Here is a 13,480-nt window from a genome sequence, read left to right on the forward strand (position 1 = left end):
TCATTGGTTGGAGAGTGCGAATTCCTGTATGAGGCAATCCGCGCTATGATTGGTTGCTGGGTGAGAAGGGGATTTCCCTTTTTCCCCCGCCTTTTTTCTTCTGTGTACTCTGTATGCTGTTCTGTGATTTACCTCACGAACTTAGTATGCACCTGACTATCTTGTCTACTGTAAATATAGATGTTAAATGTATTTATTTATATAAAACTACAAGTTCGTGTCAGCGTCTCTGACTTCATTTGGACGCCAGCTGTGCAATTCCCTGACATAAAAAGATTGGCTGGAACAGCTGATTAGGAGTGTTGTTGCTGAGGATCTTAATAACCTGACTGCAGTTTTTAATTATTAAAAATGCAGATGATAACTGCATCGTAACTTGGGATTCGCATGTGTGTTGCTAAAAAAAAACCCCAACCAAAATATTGTTATTCTTTCTTATAGGCAACTGCTGTTTTAGATAAGACATTCTCTTAAGTGTGGAACAGAAGAAAGCACGGTGCACCTTTGAATTTAGAATAGTAAAATAATCAGATGGAAAAATACATAAAGCTTGATTGACTGACAATCTGTCAGGGGCAAATAACCAGGCAAATTTGTTGAGTCCAAACCACAGAAGTGTTTATTACCACTATCTGTATACAAGAATCTGGTCAACTAAGAGTCAAAGCTACAGTAAATTGATGCTAGATAGGGATCAAAGGACCTTGTCTAACATAGGAGATACCCAACTTATGTTGGCTTGAGGACCATACTCGCCTTCACCCAGCATGTCAAGAGTCATAGATCTGAAGGAGACAGGGCTAGCTCTGCATTGGGTCCTGATTTAAAGATTGTAAGGGGTTAGGTTTATAGCAGGGGTATCCTTTTGGATTTTAACTCCTAAAATTCCCCAGCTAGCTGAAGAATTCTGGGAGTTGAAGTCCACAGATCTTAATCATTGTTAAGGTTGGATATCCCTGCTTTTATATGATACCTCCTTTGCCTCTGTTCTGCAACCACTGCCTCATTTCCATCTTTTTAAAAAGAATTCTTTCCAGTTCAGAAGTTGTTTCAAAAGTGAAATAGAAGCATACATAATTGCTAAATCCCAATTAAGAAACTAGCAGAAGCAAAATTATGGGAAAAACAAAAGAACATTGGAAAATGAAGAAAACAATGCCAGAGGAGATCCAAGACAAGAGTACCTGTGTTTTCCGGATTCTCAAGTCAGCGGAGGATCGGTTCTGCACCTCTTCCTGTTCAATTCCCTGCTCAATCGCTGGAGAAAGAAAATAGATGAGGAATCAGAGCTGTAGTATAGAAATGAAAAACCAGTGAGTTAGTGCAACGGATATCTGAATTGCTGCCCTTAATGGTCAGCTGGTGAGCTACAGATGAAGTCTCCCAGGCTAGGTGTCAGCCCCACTAGTCGACAGGGGCTGCAACGGTAATTGCGAAAGACCCTGTGAAACAGTGAGAAAAGATGCTACTTAGAGAATAGTCAGATAAGAGACAACATACCGTAGGTCGTAGCTGAAAAATCGACAGATTTTGTTAATGAAGCTTTACAAAATAAATATAGTAAAATTAGCTTATTTGGTTGTTTTCTCTCTGGTCTATCTGATAAGGCTGACATCAATCTAGCAAGCCTGAAAGTATAATTCTCCCATAGTCTCCTTTACCGCCTGAAAAACTAGGGAAGGTTTCTTCTTTTGCCCTACTTCTTTTGCAGCTGCAGGCTAAGCTGTCTCTTATCTGAACATTCCTTAGGCCGCATCTCTTTCCTCTGTCTCCCTAGGTCTTTTCCACCTAGCAGTACACCATGAAATCAACTCCCCTAGGATGTCTATAACTATTTTTTATTGAGATTGGCTAGAACAACAGAATAACAAGTCTGATTGTATTGCACCTCCTTTTTTATAGTTCACTGAATTAGAGAAGTGTGTTGTCTGAGTTACCTCTCAGTGTTATCTGGATGTTCTAAATGTAAAAAAGCTTTAGCCCGTTTTGCCTAGGTAATGGAGTCTGCATGTCTCTGTCAAGGTCATCTTCTTACTGTGCACACTAAGGCATCCTCCTGCAGTGTAAAACATTTCCACCTATCTGATCCTTTCATGAAGAGAGCCATGAAAGTTTCTAGGTCAAGGCAGACACAAAGAATCAGAACCATAGTTAAGCTCCAGTTAAGATGATTTATTGCACAAGTTGTATACACAAGAATCTAATCAACTAATGGTCAGCACTAAATTTGCATTACATAAGAGTCAATGGAATTCGGGGGGAGCGGCTGGACTTGAAGTGTTTGTGGACATGTAAGGATTCTAGGCTGCATCCTCTCTTGACTCCACCTCTGCCTCTTCTTCGCCAACATTACCTGAGGATTCATCATCCTTTGCTGTGATAATATAACTGAAACTTTGCAAACTATTTTATGACTTGGATGAAAGAAGAATGGACTTCGACCACAAAAATCCACATTAAATCCAAACTTAAGCTTTGAGTTGACTTAGGGCCAGATCACCTTTCAGAACAACTTTCCACAATTATTGTGGAAATAAAAATCAGAAGAGGGAATATGATATATTTTATCCTGAATTCTTGGGGGAAAAGCAATAGACAAACCTAACAAATTACTGCTAAGCTTGTAAGCCGCCCTGAGTCTTCGGAGAAGGGCGGGATATAAATGGAATTAAAATAAATAAATAAATAAATAAATAATTAACTGGACAAGTCTGTGTGTGGGAGAAAGTGAAATGTGTACAGGTAGTACTTCGGTTACAATGGCAATTGGGACTGGAATTTCCATCGCTAAGTGATGCGGTTGTAAACACATCACATGCCCACTTCACTTAGAGACAGCAGTCCCAACAGTCCAAATTGCTGTCATAACCCCAGAGCTGCATAAGTCATTAACCAAGAACTTCCTGGGACCATGACTTGAGAAGAGATAGGTGTCTCAGAGAAGCAGGCTGGCAGAGAACTACAGATAAGCATGCAGGTGACATGGGCAGGTGCTCTGGGCAGGTGTGTAGATGCTGCAGGCAGATGCTATGGGGCACAGGTGGGTGAGTGGCTGCAGCAGGTGCCACAGGCAGGTGCTGTGGTGTGCAGATGGGTATATTGTGCTGTGGGCAGATGCTATGAAAGGTGGGCAGGTATGCAGGTGCCACAGGGAAGCCCTACGGAGCACAGGTGGGTAAGTACGAGAAGGTTGAATTCAACTCCTTGTGATTTTACTAACAGATCAGGGTAGTTTTCTTTGCAACAATTCAAGATAGGAGTAAAAGTGGGTTACTTTAAAAGGCAATTTTAAGACTCACCATGATGCTGTTAAGTGATGTACTCCATTGAAATCCCAATAAAGATACATTTTATGCTAACAAAAAAAAACAAACCCCAAGACATAAAGCTGCAGCTTCAGCCCTTACCTTTTAACTTGGAGCGCACCTTGTTGGCCGTCTTCTTGATGTCGGCTGTGAGGTCCTCCAATTCCTGCTTGGTTTCTGCAAAATGAATAACAATAAAAGGATGCTGAAGCTTACAGACCAAAGAAAACTATGCTGGGTCAGGTCAAGAAGACATTCAATCCAGCATTCTGTGTCCCACCGTGGTCAGTCAGGTGCATTCAACTCACAAACCTGGTTCAGAGAGTTATCCCCTCTTTCCTTGAGACACCCCAAAACCTGGATTTAACAGATGCGGCCGGTGATGCTGGAAGTAATAAGCAGCCATCAAGGTAAGTACCCTCTAAAATAGTCTCTTTTTAAAAGCACCTAAATTGGTGGCCATCGCTATACCTGATGGCAGAGAAACCCAGTTTAAGCATAGGTAGTTCTTGGCTAATGATGATAATTGGGGCTAGAATTTCCACTAAGTGATGCAGTCATAAAGTCCAACGTCAAGTGACTATATCACCATGCAACAGCAATGCTGGCAATCCCCACTGCTTGCTAAGTAAGGCTTACAGGCTTTGAAGCAAGGACCCCTAAGCAATGAGAAAGTTGGCAGGAAGATGCAAGTTCCAGGCAACTCACAAGGAGACCGACAGGCAGATAAGTTGCTGCTTCCAAGTGGCGGGAGAGCACAGGGGTGTGCAAGGAGCTGTTGCAACAAAGCACAAGGTCAAGGCTTGGAGTGACTTCTGCCTGGTGGGGGAAGACTTACCAGAGCGACTTGCAATCTTCCTGCTGGCTTCCCCTATGCTTTGCTTGTAGGAAGCTGACAGGGAAGGTCACAAATATTGATCACGTGACCATGGGACTCAGCAACCGTCGTAAGTGTGAGCCGGGGGCCAAGCATCCAGATCATGATCGGATAACCGCTGGGGTGCTAAGACAGCTGCAACTTTGAAGACCAGCCATACCTACCACTTCTTCAGTGCTCGTCTAACTATGAATGGTTGCTGAACGCATGGGTGTTAGGACTACTTGTATATGTCATTATACAAAGGTCTGCCTTTTTACTGATTCGAAATCTCCAACCTGAAGCTTCAGTGAGTGACACAATTGCTAGCCTTGTGAGAAGAGGAGGAAAATCTTTCCCCCCCTCATATTCAGCATGACGTGATACTCCTCCACAATGTCTCACCTTACCCGCTGTCTTTGTTCCGAACATCTCTAATCCCACCAGTTGTATTTTGATGCCATTTTTCCAGCAGATTAGAGAGATGGTTGAATTGATGGCCTTCCACATGCAGTGCCTACCTCCATCCTCCCACAGGATCTGATGAGAGAGCACTGGGCCTCTCCAGTGTGTATGTATGAGTGTCAATGCTGCTAACATCGGATCTTCTTGCTTGACAACATAGGGAGATGCAGCCTTTAATGTCAAGGTTCCGACAAATGCAATACTTCAAAGAACTTCAAGGCATTGTTTACCTTAAAGAATCTTTTAATCGAGTAGCATAGCTTCGAAGCAAAAATCTGAATTCTCTTCCCCTAAACACATTGTATCAAAGCACAATTCCCTCCTCTAATTAACAGTCATGAAACATTCTCCAATTAGTTTAAAATGCAAGCTTTCCCTCCCTTCTTCAACCTGCCCATTCTTATCTTCTCTTATTACAAACAGTCTTGAGATACATTCTCTCTACTCCTCCTCCAGCGTCCACTATTTCTGACTCTAAAAGTAACATACAAGTTAAAGAAAAAGGCTACATCTCCCTATGTTGTCAAGCAAGAACATTCGATGTTAGCAGCATTGACATGGAGTGGCTGAGGATGCATATGCAAGGGCCGCTAAAGAGGCTGGGTCAATGTTTTCACTCACTTTCATCTGGGTTGGGGGCAGCCAAGATGGCGCTGTGCTGTTTCTTCACCAGCTCCACGTCCTCAGAGAGCTTCTCGATGCAGCCACGAATTTCCTCTACCTGGACAAGAAACACAGACGCGTGCATCAAGTCTCGCTCGTATGGCTTGCTTTAAACCTCAGGAATTAGGAAACAGGCTGAGGTTTTCAGAGTTGCCACTGTCCCTAAGTGACCAGTTCCCTTGGGGTTTTGAAGAATCAGAGCCTGAGGTTCATACATTACATTCCACAGTGCCTTGTTCAATAAACATTTGCTTGGGTTCACCCAGGAGCCAAAGACAGAAACAACAAGATGAGAGTCATGACAGCTGCATTTGCAAAATACTGTAAGATAAAACTGAATAGACCACAGGTAGTCCTTGACTTATGGCCACACTTGTGGGACCAGAAGAAATTCTATGGGGGAAAGGCAGTGGTTAAATGAATCACGCCCAATTTTAGAACCTTTTTAGCCGCAGTTGGTAAGCCAATCACTGCATTTAAGTGACTCACGCGCGGTTGTTAAGCAAAGTCTGCTTTCACCACTGACTTCGCTTATCAGAAGCCAACTGGGAAGGTCACAAATGGCCATTCCATGACCCCGGGATGCTGCAAGCATTGTAAATACATGTTGGTTGCCAAACACCCGAATTTTGATCACGTGACCATGGGGGAATGCTGTAAAGGCCACACGTACAAAGACCTGTCAAAAGTTAGTGCCCCTGTAACGTTCAACAATCCCTAAATGAATGACCCTTGAAGCTGACTGCAGAGTCGGGAAATGAAAAAACTAAGATAGGCCCAGTCCAGGGGTAGGCAACCTTGGCTCTTTTATGACTTGTGGACTTCAACTCCCAGAATTCCTGAGCCAGGAATTCTGGGAGTTGAAGTCCACGAGTCATAAAAGAGCCAAGGTTGCCTACCCCTGGCTCAGTCCATTCAACTGGAGCTATCATTGGCATTCTTTACCGCAACCTTGGCTAGGAGTTTGAAAAACTGCTGTCCCATTATCTTTAAAAGGTGTTAGGTAAAGGTAAAGGTTCCCCCGCACATGCGTGCTAGTCTTTTCCAACTCTGGGAGCCGGTGCTCATCTCCGTTTCAAAGCCCAAGAGCCAGCGCTTGTCTGAGGACGTCTCCGTGGTCACGTGGCCAGCATGACTAGACGCCAAAGGCGCACGGAACGCTGTTACCTTCCCACCGTAGTGGTCCCTATTTTTCTGCTTGCATTTTTACGTGCTTTCGAACTGCTAGGTTGGCAGAAGCTGGGACGAGTAACAGGCGCTCACTCTGCTACGCGACACTCGGGATTCGACCTGCCAAACTGCCGACCTTCTGATCGACAAGCTCAGCGTCCTAACCCACTGAGCCACCACGTCCCTTTTAAAAGGTGTTAGGTTGGGGTAAACTCTTGTCCCCGTACCTCTGCAGCAAGACCCACTATTGCAAGTTATCTCTCTGGTTTCCTTCAGATGGTAGCCCACCAAGAACAAGATTTCATAATCTCCTCCAATAGGTAAGAAAGCAATAAACTGCAGAAAGTGCGGCTTCACTGCTCATAAGCAGTCATGCAGGAAACACAATAGGGCGATTTTTCTTTTATAGGCAATTATTTAAAATAAGCTGCTCAGAGATCTTTTTTTCCCCCCACAGAGCACATTCCAAAGCAACCAGACAAAGAAACTACAGGCAGTACTCGATTTACAGCACTTCAGTGACTGTTTGAAGTTACAATGGTACTGAAAAAAGCAACTTATGACATTTTTTCACACTTACGACTGTTGCAGCCTGGTCACGTTGATCAAAATTCAGACACTTGGCAACTGGCAAATATATTTTCAACGGTTGCAGTGGACTTCCTGACACGAGGAAGCCAGATTCACTTTACAACTGTGTTACTAACGTAACAACTGCAGTGATTCATTAACAACTGCAGCAAGAAAGGTTGTAAAATAAGGAAAAATTCACTTTAACATTAAAATTAATTAATTCGCTTAAGATTAAAATTGTTTTGCTTAGCAATAGCAATTTGGGGCTCAATTGTGGTCGTAGGTAGAGGACTACCTGTAGTTATGGAGGCTGTTTGGCTCATTTGCAGACACACACACACACACACACACACACACACAAAATCCCTCCCTTGGCCTAGTGCAGGGGTAGGCAATCTTGGCTCTTTCATGACTCGCGGACTTCAATTCAGGAATTCTGGGAGTTGAAGTCCACCAGTCATAAAAGAGTCTAGGTTGCCTATCCCTGGCCCTAGTGCAGGGGTAGGCAACCTCGGCTCTTTTATGACTCATGGACTTCAACTCCCAGAATTCCTCAGCCAGCCATGCTGAGGGAAAAGGGAGAGGTTTCCAAGCTGAGCCATGCTGACTCAGGAATTCTGGGAGTTGAAGTCCACCAGTCATAAAAGAGCCAAGGTTGCCTACCCCTGGCCCTAGTGGAAGAGATGAGAATGAAGGAGTGTATAATTCCCCCCGGTGCATGCTGGGAATGCAAAGTCCTTTTTACTAAGGAGCTATTCTTAACCTGAGCGAGCCATCTGCCTTGGGATAAGAAACCTCTGCGCTTCCTTCAGAAGAACAATGGGCAGCAGGACCCTGGAGAAACCAAAAGCAGGAAGGCTGAAGCAAGCTGGCTGCTGATGTCATCACAAGGCGACATCCAGGGGAGGAAGGAAAATATAGGACATGGTCCCTATTCTCAGTGTCATCATACTGGGAAGAAGGTTTATTGGTGAAAGATGCTCACTGTGTATGCCCCAAAGATGTGAGCTCCAGTTCAATAGGGGACTCTCATCTGTAGCCCCCTCAGGTTTTAAAACCAGTAAGATGGTGTGGGAAGTCAGCTCCCCAGAGAAGGAAATATCAAAAGGGCAGAAAAATATGTACCCTAAAAAGATATTGAAGAGCCAGGAAAGCGTGCCAGTTTTCTTAACAGTCCCAGGTCTCCTTCCCCCAAGCAGAAACCAGTTCTATAGAAATGCAAATGTAAACTGTAAGGTTTTACACTTAGCCTCACAATTGCCCCAGCGTTACTCAGGAATTGAAAAGAGCCAAAAGAAACTCCTGAGCCGAGGTTTCAGCAAGCAAACCACTTTTATTTTGATCAAAATAAGAGTTGGGTGGCCACGTCTCTCTTCGTGGCTGGTAGAGAGATGAAGGCAGCAACCAGGAAAGATGTCTTCCACCTTTTATAGCTTTCCAGAACAAAGAGATCTGGTCTTGGTACTAGGAACCAAAAGGTACAGAAAAATAATTCCTAGATGCTGACTCATACACAACAACCCAGGCTCCACCATAACTCCTTTCCCCCCTCCCCTTACCATGCTCTTTTCATGTAAGCAAATGTTTCCCCATGAAACATTTGCTTTTATATAACTAACTTCTCAATATAAAGCACCTACAAAGCTGCTTGCACATAAACAAAGATATAAAACATTTGCTTTTATATAACTAACTTCTCAATATAAAGCACCTACAAAGCTGCTTGCACATAAACAAAGATATTGAATGCACCTTGCTAATTAACTCTTTCTTTCCTGCTTTGGCCTGACTCAAGGCTTATCCACAGGATATAGTCAACTTATGACAGCTCATTATTTGTGTAAATTATTCAAATTGCTAATAAAGAATTTGGGAGGCTGAGATGATCACTTCGAACTTCTTATGTTCTCATCAGTCAGTCATACCCTTTATCTGAGATTCGAACCTGGGCTGATTATATATTAGGCAGTTGTTTTAACTTCCTGAGCCACAGGTTCAAAAAGCCTTGACAAATTCTTAACACATACATACATACATGCATACATATACATATACATCAACCTTAAGCATAATAAAATCCCTTCAAAACCATCAGGAAGGCTGGAGCTAGAAGCTCAGGAAGACAAAGACCTAAAATCTACATACCTCAGCCCCAGGGAAGCAGAATATGACCTTTGGACACAATAGGATTGACCCACCAGCATCACGAATACCAGAAAGGCACACCCAGACTCAGGTCAGAATACGTGATACAGGAAATACAAAGCCTGATACAGGAAATTACTCCAAACAAAAGGCTCCAAAGGGTATAAAAACCCACTCCCTATATGCGCTCAGCCCTTTTTCTGCTAGAACCATCTTTCTGTCTGGCTCTCCTCTGCAATAAACTGTAACCTTCTTCCTAAAGCAGTTGCCATGTTGTTTATCCCCGGCTTGTACTGAACCATGATGAAGTCTTTACTTCCTACAATGGGGAAAAAATAGGGTTTTCTATTCTTCAAATCAATATCTGACTAAAAAAAAGAAAACTTTTCCAAAAGAGGGTTGCGTTCTTGAGCATCTCTGTGGACACCATATGAACAAACTATTTGGGTTTTGTAAAGTACAGGTAGTCTTTGACTTACAACAGTTCATTTAGTGAATGTTCAAAGTTACAACGGCAGTGAAAAAAGTGGCTTATGACCATTTTTCACACGACCGTTGCAGCATCCCCACGGTTATGTGATCAAAATTTGGATGCTTGGCAACTGACTCATATTTATGACGGTCGCAATGTCCCCTTTTGCGACTGTCTGACAACCAAAGTCAACGGGGAAGCCAGATTCATTTAATAATCACATTATTAACCTTAACAGCTGCAGTGATTCACTTAACAAATACGTCAAGAAAGTTCGTAAAATGGAGCAAAATTCACTTAACGAGTGTCTCACTTAGCAACAGAAATTTTAGGCTCAATTATGGGTGAAAGTCGAGGATTACCTGTATTTTTCTTTCTGTTCCATTTGGAAAGAAAGGGGACCATTGAATTGGGGGGGGAGTTATTGTGAAGGTTGCATTCTCTTGCAAGTAATATTCTGGTGCAAAGGATCCATCCCCATTATCAACCTCCCCCTTCCCATTTACATCAATCCATCCTTCCATCCATACAATTCTCTTCATACTTGAAGAAACTCAGAAACAAAACTAGAAGGTGTAAACCTAAAAGCGTTTTTTCCAAAAGGCAGTTGGACTTTCTTGGGGTTTTTTTTCCCCCCTTTGAAAACATTTCACTTCTCATCCAAGAAGCTTCTTCAGTTCAGAAGCTTCTTGGATGAGAAGCGAAATGTTTTCAAAGCAATTTTTTTTAAAAAAAAAACCCAAGAAAATCCAACTGCCTTTTGGAAAAAGCATCTTTGGAACAATCCTGACCTGGATGATTGAGAATCTCCAAAGACACATAAAAGTTTTAAAGGAGAGGTTGTGTGTGTGGGGGGGAGGGGGGCGGTGATGGTTGGTGGTCCTGACTAGAACTGGGGTACTGTAGTTTGCACCTGTTGGTCAGGTTTACAGATTCCCTTCAAATTATTGTCTATGGATATTCTCAGTCATCCAGGTCATGGTTTGTTCCAGAGATGCTTTTTCAAAAGGTAACTGGACTTTGTTTTCCCTTAAAGACGTTTTGCTTCTCGCCCAAGAAATTTCTTCACTTCTGACTGAATGGTGAGGATGGAAGGATTTACTGCGAGGAATATAAATCCTTCCATCCTCACCATTCAGTCAGAACTGAAGAAGCGTCCTGGATGAGAAGTGAAACTTCTTGAGAGAAAAACAAAGTCCAGCTGCCTTTTGAAAAAGCACCTTTCGGACCTTTTGAATTATTGAAAAGCTCAAAATGGTTTATTCTGTTAGAGGGCGACAGTGTCCTTAACTCATCACTAGAGGGCAGTGTGATGCAAAGGGACTTGAACCATGTTTGTGAGCCGATTCTAGGAAACCCTGTCCAAGGTTCTGAAACATTCAGCCTTGGCTCGTGCACCTCACAAGCATTCTTTCAATACCTTTCTACTGAATCACCACATCAGCATCGACAGGGGCTTCCTTCCATGTTGCGCATGACATGTACTACAGGGCTGACACCTTAGCCTAACATGAGCAACGTATGAGACTGAGAGGCCTGTTTGCCTAAATCCAGGTCATCAACCTGCTGCTCCTATGATGTAATTTTTTAAAGAGCAACATTTCTCCAGACTGTTAAGACTCCAGACTGTAATCACTGATGTCCTTTGGGAACAGGACCAGACATGCAAACACCAATTTCACAATTCCTAACCCTGCATTTCTCCACCTCCAGCACCTGTGCATTATAATAGAGGCTACACCGTAACTTTAAAAGATACACTTGCATGTTAAATGCCTGCCACTTGAAGATGGACTGGCTTAATGCAGGTGAGGTGCCTTGGGAAATGAAAGTGCTGAAGGCAAGATTCAGGCTCTCTCGCCTATAATCACCCCATTTATTTCCCCATCTTTAAAATCGAGCCTCCATCCTTGGTGGAGCAGTGGGCTAATGCCTCCTTAAGTAACACCAGCTGCCTGCAATTAGTGCAGGTTCGAGTCCCACCAGGCTCAAGGTTGACTCAGCCTTCCATCCTTCCGAGGTAGGTAAAATGAGGACCCAGATTGTTGGGGGCAATAAGCTGACTTTGTAATAATGCCGCTTGGGGGGCCCCAAAAGCCCTAATAAGCAGGCATATACATAGAATGAAGGCTATTGCTAAGCACATTGATTTGTGCTTTGGATTGTAAGCCACCCTGAGTCTTCGGAGAAGGGCAGGATATAAATGGGATTAAAAAAAATGGGAGTTTTGTTTTTTGTTTTTTAATTAAAAAAAATTCCAGTGTTGGTCTGGATTGAGGGACACAGCTTGCTTCCATCCAACAAACATCCTGAAAAATGTATCTCCTAGCGTTGTAGTCCAGTTCCAGTCTGAAGATTGAACTAATCCTGATGTAATAATAAAAAAACCTCTTCCAGCGGCATCCTCTTCTCAGCCTAAGAAGGGGAGTGGTCTGCTGCTAGAATCATGGAGACATCAGGCTCTGGAGGGTTCTTCGGAAATTGAGCCAAATATGGATTAGGACATGCCAGCTCCCTGCAATGCATTGCACGACCAGCGCCCAGTTAGCAGAATAATATTTATTCCACTTGCTGTCACAAGCTACAGATACAGAATTTGGTGTCTAGAGTCAAAAGTTATGGATTCTGACAGCTGTGCTTTCCACTTCTCATGAGGCCAGTTTCTATACCTTGTGAGTCTGGAATTACGGCGGTAAGTTGTTATGGTCATAAGTCGAGGCTTGACAGTTTTGACCTTTTTGTGGTGGTTGGTAAGCAAATGGCATGGTCCTTAACTAAATGGATTTTCCCCAAAGGGCATTTTTTTTTGGCCAGAAAATGGAAGTAAATACTGGGAACTGTCAAAAAAAATTACAAATCATGGTTATTTGACCACGAGATGCTACAAATCTCTTTAAAGGTGAGCCAGTTTTCAAGTGCCTAAAATAAGATCACATGACTGGGGAAAGAGTACAGCAATCATAACTTCAAAACAGGTCATAAGTAGCTCTGGGGGGTGGGGGGTGTTGTAACTTTGACTGGTCATTCAGTGACTGGTCATACGTTGAGGGCTGCCTTTATGCAGATAAGTTGAAATATATATGACCAAACCCAGGTTTCATTTCAGAAGCCATAATTGGGATCTGTTGTCTGAGGCAAGCCTTTCATATCCACTTCAGTCTCTGATGCAAACCAAACGAATGATAAGTAACAGCCTGGGGAGATCCAAAGAGATCTGTAATATTCAACTAAAATCTTGGTAGCCTGGAATTTTATCTGTAAGAGTGGCCAGCTAGTAGCCTTTGTTTGGCTACTAGTCAAATGCTTACAGAACAGCCTGTCTTCATCTATGTTCAAAAGAAATCTGCTTCTGAACAGGGAAGCTCCATTTACTAAAACGTCAAATCCAAATCAGATCAAATGTTTGATTTTGCCTTTTGCTTTCTTGAGATATGAATCTACAAATCTCTTTAAAGGTGAGCCAGTTTCCAAGAGCCCAAAATAAGATCACATGACTGCGGAAAGAGTACAGCAATCGTAAATTCAAAACGGGTCATAAGATTATCTTATCTTAAATAATTTAATCTTTTTAATTGTTTTTTAACTTTTGTATTTTGTATTGGTGTGATTTTAAAATACCCTGTAAACCGCCCTGAGTCCTTCGGGAAAGGGCGGTATATAAATCTAATAAAATTAAATTAAATTAAATTAAAATAAATTTGTGACTCTAAAATGAATTAACTTCTTCCTTTGATAAGACTGAATGAACAGTGAACTAGTAATTATAAAAGAAAGATGATAGAGATAGATGATAGATAGATAGATAGATAGATAGATAGATAGATAGATAGA

At 42.5% G+C, this 13,480-nt stretch overlaps 1 protein-coding gene across 1 annotated transcript in view; it reads right to left on the bottom strand.

Annotated features, from left to right (window-relative positions):
* The window catches only part of LOC308679074 (syntaxin-1B), a 66,627-nt gene that overhangs the window by 14,236 nt on the left and 38,911 nt on the right, over window positions 1-13,480 (bottom strand). Inside the window, exons 3-5 of the mRNA XM_081346309.1 lie at window positions 5,248-5,347; window positions 3,408-3,482; window positions 1,185-1,258 (exon numbers count right to left, since the gene is read on the bottom strand). Of these exons, the coding sequence (XP_081202435.1) occupies window positions 1,185-1,258; window positions 3,408-3,482; window positions 5,248-5,347 (249 nt within the window). The remainder of the gene's footprint in view (window positions 1-1,184; window positions 1,259-3,407; window positions 3,483-5,247; window positions 5,348-13,480) is intronic.

This window comes from Vipera berus (assembly GCF_964194415.1).
Source record: "Vipera berus genome assembly, chromosome: Z".
In the NCBI taxonomy this organism is placed as follows: domain Eukaryota; kingdom Metazoa; phylum Chordata; class Lepidosauria; order Squamata; family Viperidae; genus Vipera; species Vipera berus.